Source organism: Amaranthus tricolor, chromosome 17, assembly GCF_026212465.1.
Source record: "Amaranthus tricolor cultivar Red isolate AtriRed21 chromosome 17, ASM2621246v1, whole genome shotgun sequence".
NCBI lineage: Eukaryota > Viridiplantae > Streptophyta > Magnoliopsida > Caryophyllales > Amaranthaceae > Amaranthus > Amaranthus tricolor.
This window is the reverse complement of record NC_080063.1, coordinates 11643245-11658294: the sequence shown is the minus strand read 5'-3', so window position 1 is coordinate 11658294 and position 15050 is coordinate 11643245. Positions and strand designations below refer to the sequence as shown.

Below are 15050 nucleotides of genomic sequence, written 5' to 3'. Positions count from 1 at the left end.
TAAGTAAAAGAAAGAGAATTGATTTTCGTGTAAAATCAAATCTCTATCACAATTAAGATTAGATGATTAGATGAATCCATAATTGTGAGTACCACTTAACTATACAATTAGCAATTGTTGTAGACTCTCTATGAAGCTACTAATATAAGAGTCTTCAACACCTTGTGTTAAAATAAACTCCCTCCATTTAGCATGGTTAGCCCTAACTTCTCTCCCAACTTCACTTTCTCCATCCATCACCATTGTAATTGCCTTATGAACATCCTCCATAGTGAACAAACCATCATCCTCCCTCGTCTCGATTTCGACCCCAATCTTCCACTCTAAACTCATCATCCTTGCATTGATGAATTGATCAATTGCTTGAGGTATCATCACTACTTGACATTTGCTTATTATAGCTTCAGATAAAGAACCAACTCCACAATGAGTTATAAAACATCCTACTGATCGATGTTGTAAAATTAGTTGTTGTTGCACCCAACCTTCATGAACTATTCCTCTTTCTCTTATTCTGCTTGCAAAACCTTCCGGTAATGCCGATTCTATTGTTTCGTAATTTTTTGGCGGCTTTAAAACCGCCAAAAATGGTCTACCTGCAAGAATTTTGATATATGTAGCCGGTTAGGTGTAACAAATTTATACTTGTATTTTAAAATTTTGTTCATGTGAATGAATTTTTTTTGATTTTGGATATTATTAATGAGTGAGAAAAATCATGATAAGATGAAAGATAAGTTATATCTGTGGACGTATAGCAATTCTCTACTATGGATTTTAAATGAAATTGTAGCAATTTTCATGGTAGCCAAGGAAATTAACATAAAGGTTGTAACTCTTAAGAAACCAACTCAATTAATAGTAAACTTTAAATTGATCTGGTTCCTTCACATGATGCCATAAGCCAACTTAACAAAAAGGTTATTGAATCTCATCTACCCTTCAAACTCAAGTGGAATCCAAACTTCTAGCCGACCCAAAGAGCTCTAATGCGAATAAACGTGTTAGAATATAAAACATATCCTAAAACCTTAACCATCAACTTCAGTTTTCAGCTAAGTTGGTTCTTTCACGGTAACTATCAACATAAGTTTTCGGTTGGGCTCCCACCTCGCTACACATGCGGGGGTGGAAGACTTGTCGAATATATGCAACTTTTTTGATTGTAATTACAAAGAGGTTGTAATATATTAACCTAACAAAAAAACATTATTTGCTACTTCACAATAATAAAAAGTGTAAATAATATTATAAGTCGTTTTAATATAGCCCATTATAATCTAAAATTAAAAGAATGTTCAATAACTTTCTAACCCCAAAAACAGATTAGAAATATAATAAAAGAAGCTACAAGATAAATTACCTGTGAGCTCTAATCCAAGAAGAAGCTCATGAAATTGGTTAATTTCCAAAGAACATTCACTTCCAAGAGCACAAAAAATCACACTAGATTCATCAAACCCATTTAACCACCCATCAAAATGTTCATCAAGTTTAGAAGATGGAAGTTTAGGCACAACTGGTCCAGCCAAAAGCACAGGCTTACCAAAAACATCCTCAAAAAACTTACAATGTTCACCTTCCATCTCCTTACAAGTCTTTACTCCAAACGCATCACACTCTATAAATGACACGGCTAATCTCTCGGCCAGCGTAAACCCGCCTAATCCAAAGGCGGTTTTACCTGCGCCCGCCATAATTTTGGCTTCGTAAGGCTTCATCCTTATAGGGGATGGATAGCCTGGTGGGGGCCGTAGAAGATCGGCCGCGTTTGGAAGGTATCCTGCCTTTTTGTAAGGTGCAAGATAACCATATCTTGATATAAATGCGGTAAAATAGTGGATAGATTTAAACCCAAGTTTTTGGCCTAGTTTAGGTATCCAATAAGTGAAGTCATAGAAAACAAAGTTGGGCTTGAGTTGGGCTAGATGGGCCTCAATTGTATCTTGGGTTAAGTCCATTGCGGTCATGATGAGGGGTACGGCTGAGCCGGGGACATCGTTGGTGGTCTCGGCTCCGGGTGGGAGGCCGTCGACGTGTGGGACGGTGATGGGTATGAAGGTAAGGTGGTTAGGGTGGTGGTTGTGAGGGGATAGTTTTGGTTGGGTTTTGGATGGTATAAAATAAGAGACTGTAAGGCCTCTTTCGGCTAGTTTGTTAGCTAAACGAAGGAATGAAGTTAAGTGGCCCATAGCAAACCAAGGGTAGAATGCTACGTGAAGACTTGGGTTGGATGCTTTGTTGTGAGACATTTTGATTGCTTGGCTTTTTTTTTTTTTATTGTTTGAAGTGTTATTTTGAAGATTTAGAGCTATTTATAGTACTTGAAAGTTATTTCCAAAAAAAAAATATCTACTTGCTAGTTTGTAACATGTTTTATGTCTTACAAAGTCACATAATCAAGGGTAAAATTTTTTTTGATTCAGCCCTCAATATTAATGTTAATTAATAAAATCTTTGTTAAGATTAACAATACTTAGATCATCTCATCATGAGACAGGTCTAAATAATTAGCATATTTATTTGTCTGATTACTTTAAAATTTTAGTGATTACTTTCCCATTAAATATTTTATGGTAATTTACATATTTCGGCTATTATACGAGAAAAAAATATAGTCATATGAAATCTTGTTTTATTCGTCTCGTCACATATTTTCAAAATATTAAATTTTTATAATTTTTAGTTATGTACTTCCTTCGTTTCGTTTTAGTCGCTACATTTACATGGGCACGGGTATTAAGAAAAGTGATTGACCTACACTGTAGCTGATTGTTTACTTTATAGAGTATAGTATTTTATTATTGTTATTGAAAAAGAAAAAGGAAAAATAGGTTGTTATGTTACTTTATAGAGTATAGTATAGCATTTTATTATAGAGTATTGAGTATAGAGTAGAATAAAAATAGGGTAGGTAGAACTTTAAATGATTATTTTATTACTAAAAAAGAAAATGTAGCAAGTAATATGAAATTGCTAAAAATAGAAAATGTAGCAAGTATTATAAAGCGGAGAAAGTATAAGTCTAAATATAAACAATTGCGTAAAAATATATATACTGAAAATATTTTAGAAATGTGGAAGTAAAAACTTGAAGTGTGTTATGTGTAATATTATATGGGGCCCGAGGCCTTTTGATTTTTATCGGCGTTAGCAAAGGAAGAGAAATGTGATAGATTGCAATCTTATCATTTGACAAAAATGACACCATCTTTATCATCTCACAATAATTACACCATGCACAAATAATACACCACCGAATATTCCAAATCAATACCACTATCCGAATGCTTACTTCAAAACTTACTCCCTCTATGTTCATAAGAAAGGGTCATATTTCCTCATTTATTATACTTATTATATTTGACTTTTTACGCAATCTAACAAATCATCTGAATTATTTATATATTGAATGCACATCTAAAAAATACAAAAAGTTGATATTATAAAAATTTGCAATTAGATGATTCAACACATTCTCGCCATCATGCATTTGCTTATATAAAAACTGCCCATTCCATAACACCGAGAGGTAGCTATGGAGGTTCTATATGCTTTTTTACGCTACATTATCGAGCATTTCAACATTTGAAGAGCTTAGTTTAGTAGTCGAGTACGAGTTATGACTAATATTTACGGTGCAAATCCCCTTTTTCTGTTCAGCAAGAGGTTAAAAGTCATAAACCTTATAAAGCATTAGAGTAAAAACATTTTTTGAGCATGATATACATAAGCAAACCTGAAAACAGAGTGCACAGCAAAATAACGACCTCGTTTCACAGGGAAGAAATCCGATAAAAACTACATTTGACAAAACATATGAAAAAGCGAGATATGAAGTTCATCATGGCAATTTATTTATATCGTCATATGTATCACATTTTGGACAACATGCCAGCAGTCTCTAAGCCAGCCCTTCATGAGATGCCCAGCAGTTTCTTGATGTCCTTCTGCAGATTTACATTATACAGTTAACACTAGTCACCAAGACACTGGTTTTCTCTAACTTTGCCTTTGGAAAAAAACGATGTAATGGTTAAAGTAAAGCTCGGATTACCTCGATGCTTGATGGGGAAGTGGTTGGTGCATAACGATCGACAACTTTTCCATCTTTGTCAACAAGAAATTTGGTGAAATTCCACTTGATTCCATCTCCTAAAAGTCCACCTTTGCTTGATTTCAAGAACTTGTATATCGGGGCAGTGTTACTCCCATTCACCTCAACCTGTGAAATATGGATTAGATATAGGCAAAATGTTAACCTTGTAGTTATAGGTTCAGGTTATTTTCAGTTTATCAATGATACTAACAGAAAGGACGCCTAATTCACACTTAAATTGATAAGAGTATGTGAGGTAGATATCAATGAACGCACAGGCAGAAAACATGCAAAATGGGCCCTTTTCTGGCTACAGTTTGAGAACAATTGTGAAAATAGAGAAGTCTCAAGTCCTAGAAATATAGTGCATGAAGTTTCCCAATGCAGCATACCATAAAGTATAACAAGTAGCTAAAAATAGTTTTTGAATATGATTGAAAGAGTACCTTGTCAAAAATGGGGTATTCAGCCTTGAAGCGAGTGCAAGCAAACTCCATGATCTCTTCGTTACTTCCTGGCTCTTGGTTGCCAAATTGGTTGCATGGAAATGCCAAGATCTCCAGGCCTGTAATTTAGCACAATGGCTATTTCAATTTTCCATATAATAGTATCAGTTTATTAAAAGGAAAGAAAAGGGTCTACTAATTACCTTTGTCCTTGTATTTCTCATACAATTGAGCCATTTCTGTGTAGTTTGAATTAGTAAGCCCACTGCATCCGAAAGTGAAAAATTTGAATAGGAAGCCTTATCTAGAAGACCAAAAGATGGAACAAAGCTGTAATCAAAAAGCCCTAAAATGACGGTTCAATCCGTATCATACCATTGAGACGCAACATTGACAATTAACAGCCCCTTTCCTTTGTAAATGCTAAGATCAACATCATTTCCACGGGCATCCTGGTAAATTCACCAAATAATATTAGTAACGTAGACATTCATAAGGATTATTGTATATTACCCTTGTTCTTCCCAATCAAAGGTAATACTCCGCAAATTATTGACACATAGTGAAAGATAAAAAACATATTTAAAATAATTAAGGAAACAAGAACCTGCAATAGAACAAGGTGTTTAATAAATCGGCAGAACAAATAACCAAGCTTAGTAATTAAAGATTTACATTCGCCATATAAGTTAACCAAGCCCTCTAAAAGGAATAAAGGATACACTACTGATCAGCTCAGGATTAAGACCCTACTCAAAATTATTAAGGACAGTGGATTTGAGTTAAAATTTATATAACCCTTATACGTCGCAAACACTCATTTCACTAAACCACAATCACACACAAAATCAGAAATGAGTAGCACCAAATTCCTCCACAAGTAGATGAAAAACCTTGAGAAAAGCCACGCTTGATGATCATCATGGTAAAATCAACCCCTCCTCTCAAGTGCCACTCAACTATCAACACCACCAATCAAAGATACATGTTTCATCCATTTTTAAAGTGCGTCATGTGAGAGGTTTCAAAAAGAAACGATACACACAAATGATAAAACGTAAATTAAAAACTATCAATCAAAATTCCTACAATCAGAATAGAAATATCCAATGTTCTACACTTCTATAATCTACACTTTCTCAGTGTTTTGATCAATGCTATACTTTACATTTTACATGAAAACTTTATTGGTAAAATGACACCATTTAGCATTTATTAGGCAATGGAGCTAGTATAAGTTACTCCGTCACAAACCAAATAATCTACTCTAAACAGAGGACACAAAATTAGTTCCTTTAGTAATTTTTTTGAGAGTATATAGCATATCCTGGGCCTCAACCATCAGCTTAAACTTTTGGTTGAGTTGGTTTCTTAACTTGACATCAGAGCCAGCGTGACAACAGGTTACGAGTTCGTGACAACAGGTTACGAGTTCGTGACAACAGGTTACGAGTTCGTGACAACAAGTTAGAGTTCGAATCTTAACCACCCCTCATTAAACGTAGAATATTCAGCACCGGATATGAGAACTTATTCTACATCCACACTTCTAACCCAATGAGCTCCGTGTAAGAGTATATAACATATCTCGGGGTCTCAACCATCAGACATCAGCTTAAGCTTTTGATTGGATTGTTCCTTGACAAATCTAAAACCCTATAGTTATGATCTTATGGACCTTCTGGTTTAAAAGAGTTCTCAAATGAACAACCAAACCGATAAAACTAGACCTTGTAAGATTATGTCTCAAGTCTCACCCGCATATAATTAACTATCATGGAATAAATTGAGTCATACAAAGAGATACAGCAACAAGTGCAAGGAGTGATTTCAACCGGAAATGATCAACAAAGTTAAAAAGTCCTATTTTTCTGTGATTCCACAGAAAAAGCACCCAAAATTCCCATTACAAACAATGATAACATTTCAATTTCCCAATTAAATGGTCAAATTGAATGTACGACAGCTCTATCCTGTCAAAAATATAGAAAAAAAATTGGATATAGCAAAGATCAAACCAAATTCCGCTCCAAGGAGGATGAACGTTTTCATTAAAATCATCTCTCACTCCTTTTTCAGGAAAAAATAAGGCCGTCAAATGACAAAATTGAAATATACAGCAAAATTTGAGGAAATAAACATCAAAAACTATAAAATTGAAACATTTGAGCATGAAATAATAAATCACAAGCAATACAATGATGATCAATAATCCAAAACAAACAAAATTAGCGAAGAATTAAGACGAACCTTAACAACAAAATCATGAATTGATTTGGGTTGTGAAGAAGAATCACTTGCCATCGAGTGTTGTAACCTAAAACGTTGAAAATAAAAGGATTGATGAAAATCCCCAGAAGATAAATTATCAAAATTGATGAAAGATCGCAACTGGGTTCCTTTAGGAATTGAAGATAAGTGAGAATATGAAACAACAAAAGATAAAGGAACAGCTAATGATCTGTGTTCGAGGAGACGGAAAAGAGAAAATGAGATACGATGCATGAGGGCTGATATTTATAAAATCTTGGGTGTTGTGTACCATGTAAATACATGAAAAGAAACTATCATAGTATTTAAGATTGAAATTCACCTTTGTAAACAATTAGTATTATTTTTATCTCTTTAAATTAGCTATTAAAATAATAAAAATGATACTATAATCTAAGAAAAAATGTCAATTTTAATTGTAAATTCAATGAATGGAAAAGTAGAAGAAATTTGTATAACAATACATGTATTGAAAATGGAAATAATGACAAATGTGTAAGCGGTTTACTTTCTTGATTCTGAAATATTCGTTACATTTTGATTAATGATACTATTTATGGCTCAAGCTTATTTTCATATTGCGGTTAATGTGTAAGAAAAAATATAGTCAATTGAGATCTTGTTTAAATCTTCTAATCGCATACTTTCATAATATTAGTTTTTTATAATTTTTAGACGTGTATACTTCAATGTATAAATAATTAAATTAACGTATTAAATTGCACAAAAAATTAAATATAATGAAACACTAATACTTCGTTGAAGAGTCCTATTAGTGTATAGAGCTCAATTTGTATACGAATAAGAAATTGTGGGAGTTTTGTACAGGTGATATGATGTGTACGTGGGGGAATTGTAGCCATCCTTGATGAATGGTATGCCACCAGGCACGGATAGTTATAAAGTAAAGAAGTATATTAATTCCCGATCCTTAAATTTCGCCACCCTTTTCATTTTATCGCCACCCCTTCAAATAAAATTACGAATTTGCCCCTGATTTTTAAAAAATTACAATTTTGCCACTCATTTCAAATTTCTTATAATAATAATAATAATAAGGAAAATTTGTAAAGAAACACCTTTTAAAACCCTTTTTTTTAAAGAAACACCTTTTATAATTTTTTTTGTAAAAAAACACTTTTTAAGAGACTTTTTTTTAAAAAAAACACCTTAAATCAGTTTCCGGTGACTTTGGTCAACTTTCCGGCGTTGACTATGCCAGTCAACGCCGGAAAGTTGACCAAAGTCACCGGAAACTGATTTAAGGTGTTTTTTTTTTAAAAAAAGTCTCTAAAAAGGTGTTTTTTTACAAAAAAAAAATTATAAAAGGTGTTTCTTTAAGAAAAAGAGTTTTAAAAGGTGTTTCTTTGCAAATTTCCCTAATTATTATTATTATTAATTTTTAAAAAAAAATTTTTTTAAAATTTTTTTTATATAATAATAAAAATAATTTTTTTTTAAAAAAATAATATTAATAATAAAAATAAAAATAAAAATAAAAACAAAAATTTTAAAAAAAGTTAAAAAAAATTTTAAAAAATTAATAATAATAATAATAATAATAATAATAATAATAATAAATATTATTATTCTTATTTTTTTAAAAAAAAATATTTTTTTAATTTAATTTTTATTTTTAATTTTTTTATTATTATTATTATTTTTAATTATTATTATTGTTATTTTATATTTTTTTATACTTTTTATTTTTTTTATTATTATTAAATTTTTTAAATTTTTTTTAACTTTTTTTAAAATTTTTATTTTTATTTTTATTTTTATTTTTATTATTAATATTATTTTTTTTAAAAAAATTTATTTTTATTATTATATAAAAAAAAATAAAAAAAAATTTTAAGAAAATTAATAATAATAATAATAATAAGGGAAATTTGCAAAGAAACACCTTTTAAAACCCTTTTTTTGTAAAGAAACACCTTTTATAATTTTTTTGTAAAAAAAACACCTTTTAAGAGACTTTTTTTTAAAAAAAACACCTTAAATCAGTTTCCGGTGACTTTGGTCAACTTTCCGGCGTTGACTGGCATAGTCAACGCCGGAAAGTTGACCAAAGTCACCGGAAACTGATTTAAGGTGTTTTTTTTTAAAAAAAAGTCTCTTAAAAGGTGTTTTTTTACAAAAAAAAATTATAAAAGGTGTTTCTTTGCAAAAAAGGGGTTTTAAAAGGTGTTTTTTTGCAAATTTCCCTAATAATAATAATAATAATAATAATTATTATTATTATTATTATTATTATTATTATTATTATTATTATTATATCAATAACAATAATAATAATAATTAACTTTTTTATATTCTTCAAAAAGAATATAAATAAAATTAATAATAATAATAATATTATTATTATTATTTTCCAAAAAGAAAAAAAAAATTGAGTCGCCCAAAATTGGGCGATTGAACCGGGGTCCAGTCGCCCAGAACTGGGCGATTGAACCATGGTTCAGCCGCCCATAACCGATTTTGGGCGACTCAATTTTTTTTTTTTTTTTTTTTTTGCTTTTTGGAAAATAATAATAATAATACTAATACAAATAATAATAACTTATAGATTAATGTGGCCTATTAGCTCAATTGGTTAGAGCGTTGTACTAATAATATAAAGGTCACAGGTTCGAGACCTGTACAATTCATTATTTTATAAAATTAATAATTATTAAATAATGACTTGTACAGGTCTCGAACTAGTACAACGCTCTAACCAACTGAGCTAATAGGTCACATTAATCTATAAGTTATTATTATTAGTATAGTATTATTATTATTATTTTCCAAAAAGCAAAAAAAAAAAAAAAAATTGAGTCGCCCAAAATTGGGCGACTGAACCGGGGTCCAGTCGCCCGGTTCTGGGCGGCTGAACCATGGTTCAATCGCCCAGTTCTAGGCGACTCAATTTTTTTTTTTTAATTATTAATTTTAATTTTATTATTGTTATTATTATTATTATTATTATTATTATTATTATTACTACTACTGTTATTATTATTAATTTTATTTATATTCTTTTTTAAGAATATAAAAAGTTAATTATTATTATTATTATTATTATTATTATTATAAATAAGAAATTTGTAAGGAGTGGCAATTTTGTAATTTTTTAAACTTCAGGGGCAAATACGTAATTTCGTGGGAAGGGGGTGGCGATAAAATGAAAAGGGTGGCGAAATTTAGTAACTCCCTATTAATTTTTTGTTTCGACTTTAATTATAGTGTAAAAAAATGATTTTGACTACGGTCATGGAAATAGTTACGAAACAGATTTTGTAGTTAATATGAATGATTTTTTTGTCCAGTAATAAACTCAAAAATATTTACAATAAAAATACATTATATATTGATATAAATATTGTTTTTACACTATGTTTTAAAAATATTATACTGTTATTTTGAATTATATGAACCTAATAAGAATATAAATCAACTTTATAATAAGTATAACAAATCTAGCCCAAGAAAGTGGTATCATAATCATGGGAAATCGGAAATTTTCAATGAATCTCATTTCATAACCTTTATTTTCAAAATTTTAAATTAGTGTTTCCTAAACTACACTCTCCAAATGGTTTTTTTCCAAGCCGAAAATCATCTTTAATAGTAAAATCCTTTTTTTTCTTATCTTTTCTTTTTATTCATTTTTTTCTTTTATGTTTTTTTTACTCATTTTATTTTTGCTATAAAATAAAGTTATACCTACATTTCTAATCCACTCAAGGTAAAATTGAGGGGTACAACGAAGGTGATATAACTTAAGAATAAAATGATCTTGTTAATTCATATGTTAGCCAAGGATAGATTGCCCCCATTAAGGAGCCTATTAATAGAGTAGGATGGTTTGATTCATACAATTGCACCTAATAATAACAATACAACATAAATTCTTGTGAGAGACGGTCTCTTTAAGAGATCATCTCTAATTGGGCCGAACCATTATATTATTTTTTAAAATATTGTAAGTAGGCATTAAAAATAATATAAGTAGACATTTAAAATATTGAAAGTAGGCATTTAGTATATGATTAGTAAACATTAACGATAATGTAAGTAAGCATTAAGAATACGGTAAATAGGTATTAATCTTTAATAGGTTGGACTTGAGATACGTCTATCAAAGACACGATCCCTCAAGAAACTAGCAGATAATACAAACATAGATAATTCAATGGTTCAAAAGTGTGATGTTTCTCTTCATTATCATTCCCTAATAAAAGTGCACTATACATTGACACCACTCATCTCTTATAGAGATTTCAAAAAAAAGCACCATCTTTTTACAAATACAAAAGATGAACCTCTTTTCTCATCTTAATATTCTCTAAAATTATGAATCACAAAATGAAGATATAATGAAAGATTAACTCATTTAACACCCTTAAATTTCCTACTTACGGCAATCTTCTAGCAACCCTTTCAAGCAAATTATTCACAGATACAGTAAATGCATCATCAAATTTCTCCAATCTAGCATTAGGATGTGCATAAACCAATCTAGGCATCAAATCATCAATTATATACTTCCTCATTTCTTCCCTTTTTTTTAATGGGATTTTCACTAGATGTTCTATCACATTCACTTCGGACGCCTTTACCTGTTCTTGGTCTATAAACACCGAATATTTCGTGTAATCCTCGGGCAAATGCCATGGATATTGATAGTATGCTGTGAAAGGATCAAAAATTACAGGAATACACCCTGCAATAAGCGAATCAAATACCGATTTTCGTGTAGGACTGTCTCCTGGTGGCTGCAGGCAAAACTCTGATTCCATCAGAAGTTTCACAACTGGTGCAGATTTAACACAGGCTTTATCTGCACAATTGAAGAAGTTACACTCATTACGGGCTGAACTGCATTGCTCGATCAAGATTGATCTTATGCTTTCTCGAGCATTTCGAGGGGCACCAACAAAGCTGATTAGGTACTTCCGGTTCACATTCCTGATTTCGTTCTGCCAGGCGATGATATCTTGATCTGAGTTCGGGTGAAAGTGAGTTGGATGAGGTACACCAACATCGTTGTTATGCCATGGTTGTCGTTCAATTAAGAGCTTTATCGGGTTTTGTAGCTCATCAAGCTCCAAAAACCGGCTTCCCCATGAAGTGTTTGCCCATCTCCGAAAATCCCAAGAGATTTTTCCTAAGACAAATACATGATCTAACCCGAAATTTCTCTTCCACATCCATTTTTGATCAAGCCATTCAACTAATTCTTTAGAAAGTGCATCTTTTACCTCATTATCAACCTTCTTAAAATGCCATCTTAATATGTCTAACCCACCATAAAAGGGCACATAAAAAAGCTTGGCTTGCTCAGGTTTATAAACTCTACATCGATGTTTAAGTATTCGATTGTGGAATATCGGTTCTAGGGAATACTGATGAGTGTTGTACCACCCGTTCCCTAGCTCCATAATCGGCTCACCCATTGCATCGTTCGATATGTATTCGCAAAAATCCATATCTTCCATCATATCACTACACATTGCAACTAAATCTTTGTTAAACTTTGAAGGAAGATCATACACATATATCCCTCTTCCTTCACAATCTAAAGGCCTAGACTTCGCAATGTAGGATCTTAAAACAGCTATTTGCCCTTCAACATCCTTCCTAGCATTTGCTATCTCCTCTGCCTTAGCCTTATCAATCCCCTTTCGAATCACCGGTTTAGTAAATATCGAACCTCCATCATTCACTTTATTCGATCGACTTACCGGAAGTTCAATACTAATGCTTTCTCTCATGACTAAAGGGGGAGACACTACTAGCTTTTGGGCAATGTTTTTAGTGCTTTGAGCTCTATTTTTGACTACATGGTAGGCCGAGGGAAGGGGAGGACTATAGAAGAGCGCAGAGTCACCAACGACCTTACCTGGAGGATCTGGTACACGGTCCAACTTTGACAAGACCTTATTCTCGTTTTGAGCTGAATTTTTTACATGGTAGGCCTTATCTAAAGGAACTGATGCACGCTCTAACTGAGACAAGACCCGATTCTCGTTTTGAGCAGTATTTAACTGATCATTTATGGGTAAAACAACATGGGACTTATGGGTATTATTAGGGACTAAATTTGTTCTTTCAATAACAGAAATTTCAGAGGTATAATTGTTGAAAGGAAGAGTATCATACTTAGAAGGCTGAGCACCAGCAGAAAGACAATAAAGATTGTTAAGTTTTCGAGACGTTACACAAACATGAACAATTGATCCAGTGATGATAGTAGTAGAAGAAGACCATACAAAGATAATGAAAAGAAGAACAAATGCTGCAGGAATTTTGCTTAGAAGTTTGAACATACACGAGTCTAAGAAGCCTCGATTTTCGGGTTCTTGTTCTTTTTTGTATAGTTTCTTTGATTTCTTCTTAAAAATTGAAACAGCCATTTTTTGAGGGTTTGTGAGGTTCTGATTGATCGCCATGGTTATGCTGGTTTTGTAGAATGCAAAAGTTCTAGAAGTAATGTTTAGAAATGGAAGGCACGTCTATAATGTGCAGACCTGCACGTCGTTAGTTGACTATACAGAGCATACAGGTCAAGGAATAACAGAAACATAATCACATAAGGAATATTTATAACTGTTGCTATGTTTGTCATCGATAAATTAAAGATGATGTGCATCGTGCTTGGTTGAAAAGCCAATAGTGCGAAGCTACCGTACGTTGGATTATGATTGAACGTCTCTAAGTCAAAATTCGGACCAAAAGCAACACCTGTGCCTATTGCCTGATTGCCGTCTTACAGTAGGGGCTTTGGCCCCAACGGCACCTGTCAAGTTATTGAAGCCTGATAAATTTTGGCTTGTAGACTAGCACACATAAGAGGAGAGTTGACTGCACATAGATCTGATGAGGTTCCATCCTAAAATCAATTGGTATTAAGAGGAATGGTCTATCAAAGTATCAAGTATTTATGTTAGTCAATCTCTTTCTAATTCTTCGATGTGGGATCACATGTAGGTTATTTTTCCAACAGAGCCCTTCCTTCCATTGTTATATGATTTTGGGATGGTATCTCCTTGACTTATGAGGTGTGTACATCTCGTGTTTCTCAATTATATGCTGGCATCGACAATAAATTGAGCCTAATTTGACCATAATGGATGTGCGTGGCATTTGAAAAATGATATGTTTGACCCTTATATTTGAATGTTCAAGTTGTTGGCATGCACCAATTTATCAAAAACTAATGAATAAATAATGATTGTTCAATTATAAGATTGGTAGTCACATAATTAAATTTTTAATTAGAAGTCAAATGTTTAATGAATCTGGTTTCTGCATGTCCGTATACTTTTAATTTACAATCATTTTGGATTGGTTCTAACGTGTTATTATGGTGAGGCTCAGGCTGGTCAAGCTCAGTTGGAGCGAAGGCTTCGGCTTTCATGAGTCATGACAAGGTCATGGCGGCAGGGCCATCTCTTAAATTTTAAGGATATTGAGCGAAAATTAAATATGAATTTTTTTGAGTACAGATACGTCTATATTTAATTGGGAATAATAAATTACTATTTTATTTTGATTGAATAAAGAATTAATTTGTTTAATTATTTAACTAAAAAGAAAATAACATAAATAATAATACTATTTTTTTTGATAGGAGTAATAGAACTAATTAGTTTACAAATTCTTGTATTAGACGATCTCATTGTAAGACGTATTTTATATATGAGCTTCATATATCGAGATTGTTTTTCCGAAAAAGCAGTCCATAATTATTAAAACAAGAAAACACAACATTTTGAAATGACACAAAGTAGAGTTTGCTCAAAAAATAAATAAAATACCAAAACATAAGAGGAAAAATATTGACAAACTCTCATAGTATATAAATTTACAAGAGAGATATAAAAATAGCGGATGAAAGAAAATAATAGAGAAGTGTGTGTATTAATGTATAATGTGTAAAGAGGGTATGTAAAGGTATTTTTCTCTTGTACCTCCAATTGAAAGATCACATAATCCTATAAGCCTAATGTCATTGAAAGTAGGTCATGTTAGTGGGCCAAAAATTAGATCACACTCAACATCCTACATACTTTAATTGAGTTAGTTTGTTAGAATGGCATACCAGAGATTTGAAATATTATTTCGTAAAAATGTAAATAAATAGTAATTTTCTTATTCTCTTTCAAACTCGCCCGATACTACCAGATATCGACGAAAAATAGTTACAAGAAAACAAACTCTAAAGAAATATATAAAAAATTGATTGA

General features: G+C 31.7%; 3 protein-coding genes across 3 annotated transcripts; all 3 read right to left on the bottom strand.

Moving 5' to 3' along the window:
- Positions 1-2305, bottom strand: LOC130804848 (cyanidin 3-O-galactoside 2''-O-xylosyltransferase FGGT1-like). The gene is made up of 2 exons (XM_057669466.1): positions 1364-2305; positions 1-596 (listed from the first exon to the last, which is right to left on the bottom strand). Exons 1-2 carry the CDS (start codon positions 2250-2252, stop codon positions 100-102), a joined length of 1386 nt encoding a protein of 461 aa, XP_057525449.1. The 5' UTR covers positions 2253-2305; the 3' UTR covers positions 1-99.
- A 1391-nt stretch (positions 2306-3696) lies between these two features.
- On the bottom strand, positions 3697-7133 carry LOC130804849 (probable phospholipid hydroperoxide glutathione peroxidase). The gene is made up of 6 exons (XM_057669468.1): positions 6796-7133; positions 4921-4997; positions 4749-4810; positions 4546-4664; positions 4058-4225; positions 3697-3950 (listed from the first exon to the last, which is right to left on the bottom strand). The coding sequence occupies exons 1-6, from the start codon at positions 7048-7050 to the stop codon at positions 3918-3920; spliced, it is 714 nt and encodes a 237-aa protein (XP_057525451.1). The 5' UTR covers positions 7051-7133; the 3' UTR covers positions 3697-3917.
- Positions 7134-11179: 4046 nt separating this feature from the next.
- LOC130804847 (xyloglucan-specific galacturonosyltransferase 1) lies at positions 11180-13217 on the bottom strand. The gene has a single exon (XM_057669465.1). The coding sequence runs from the start codon at positions 13215-13217 to the stop codon at positions 11217-11219; it is 2001 nt and encodes a 666-aa protein (XP_057525448.1). The 3' UTR covers positions 11180-11216.
- Between the last annotated feature and the right edge of the window lie 1833 nt (positions 13218-15050).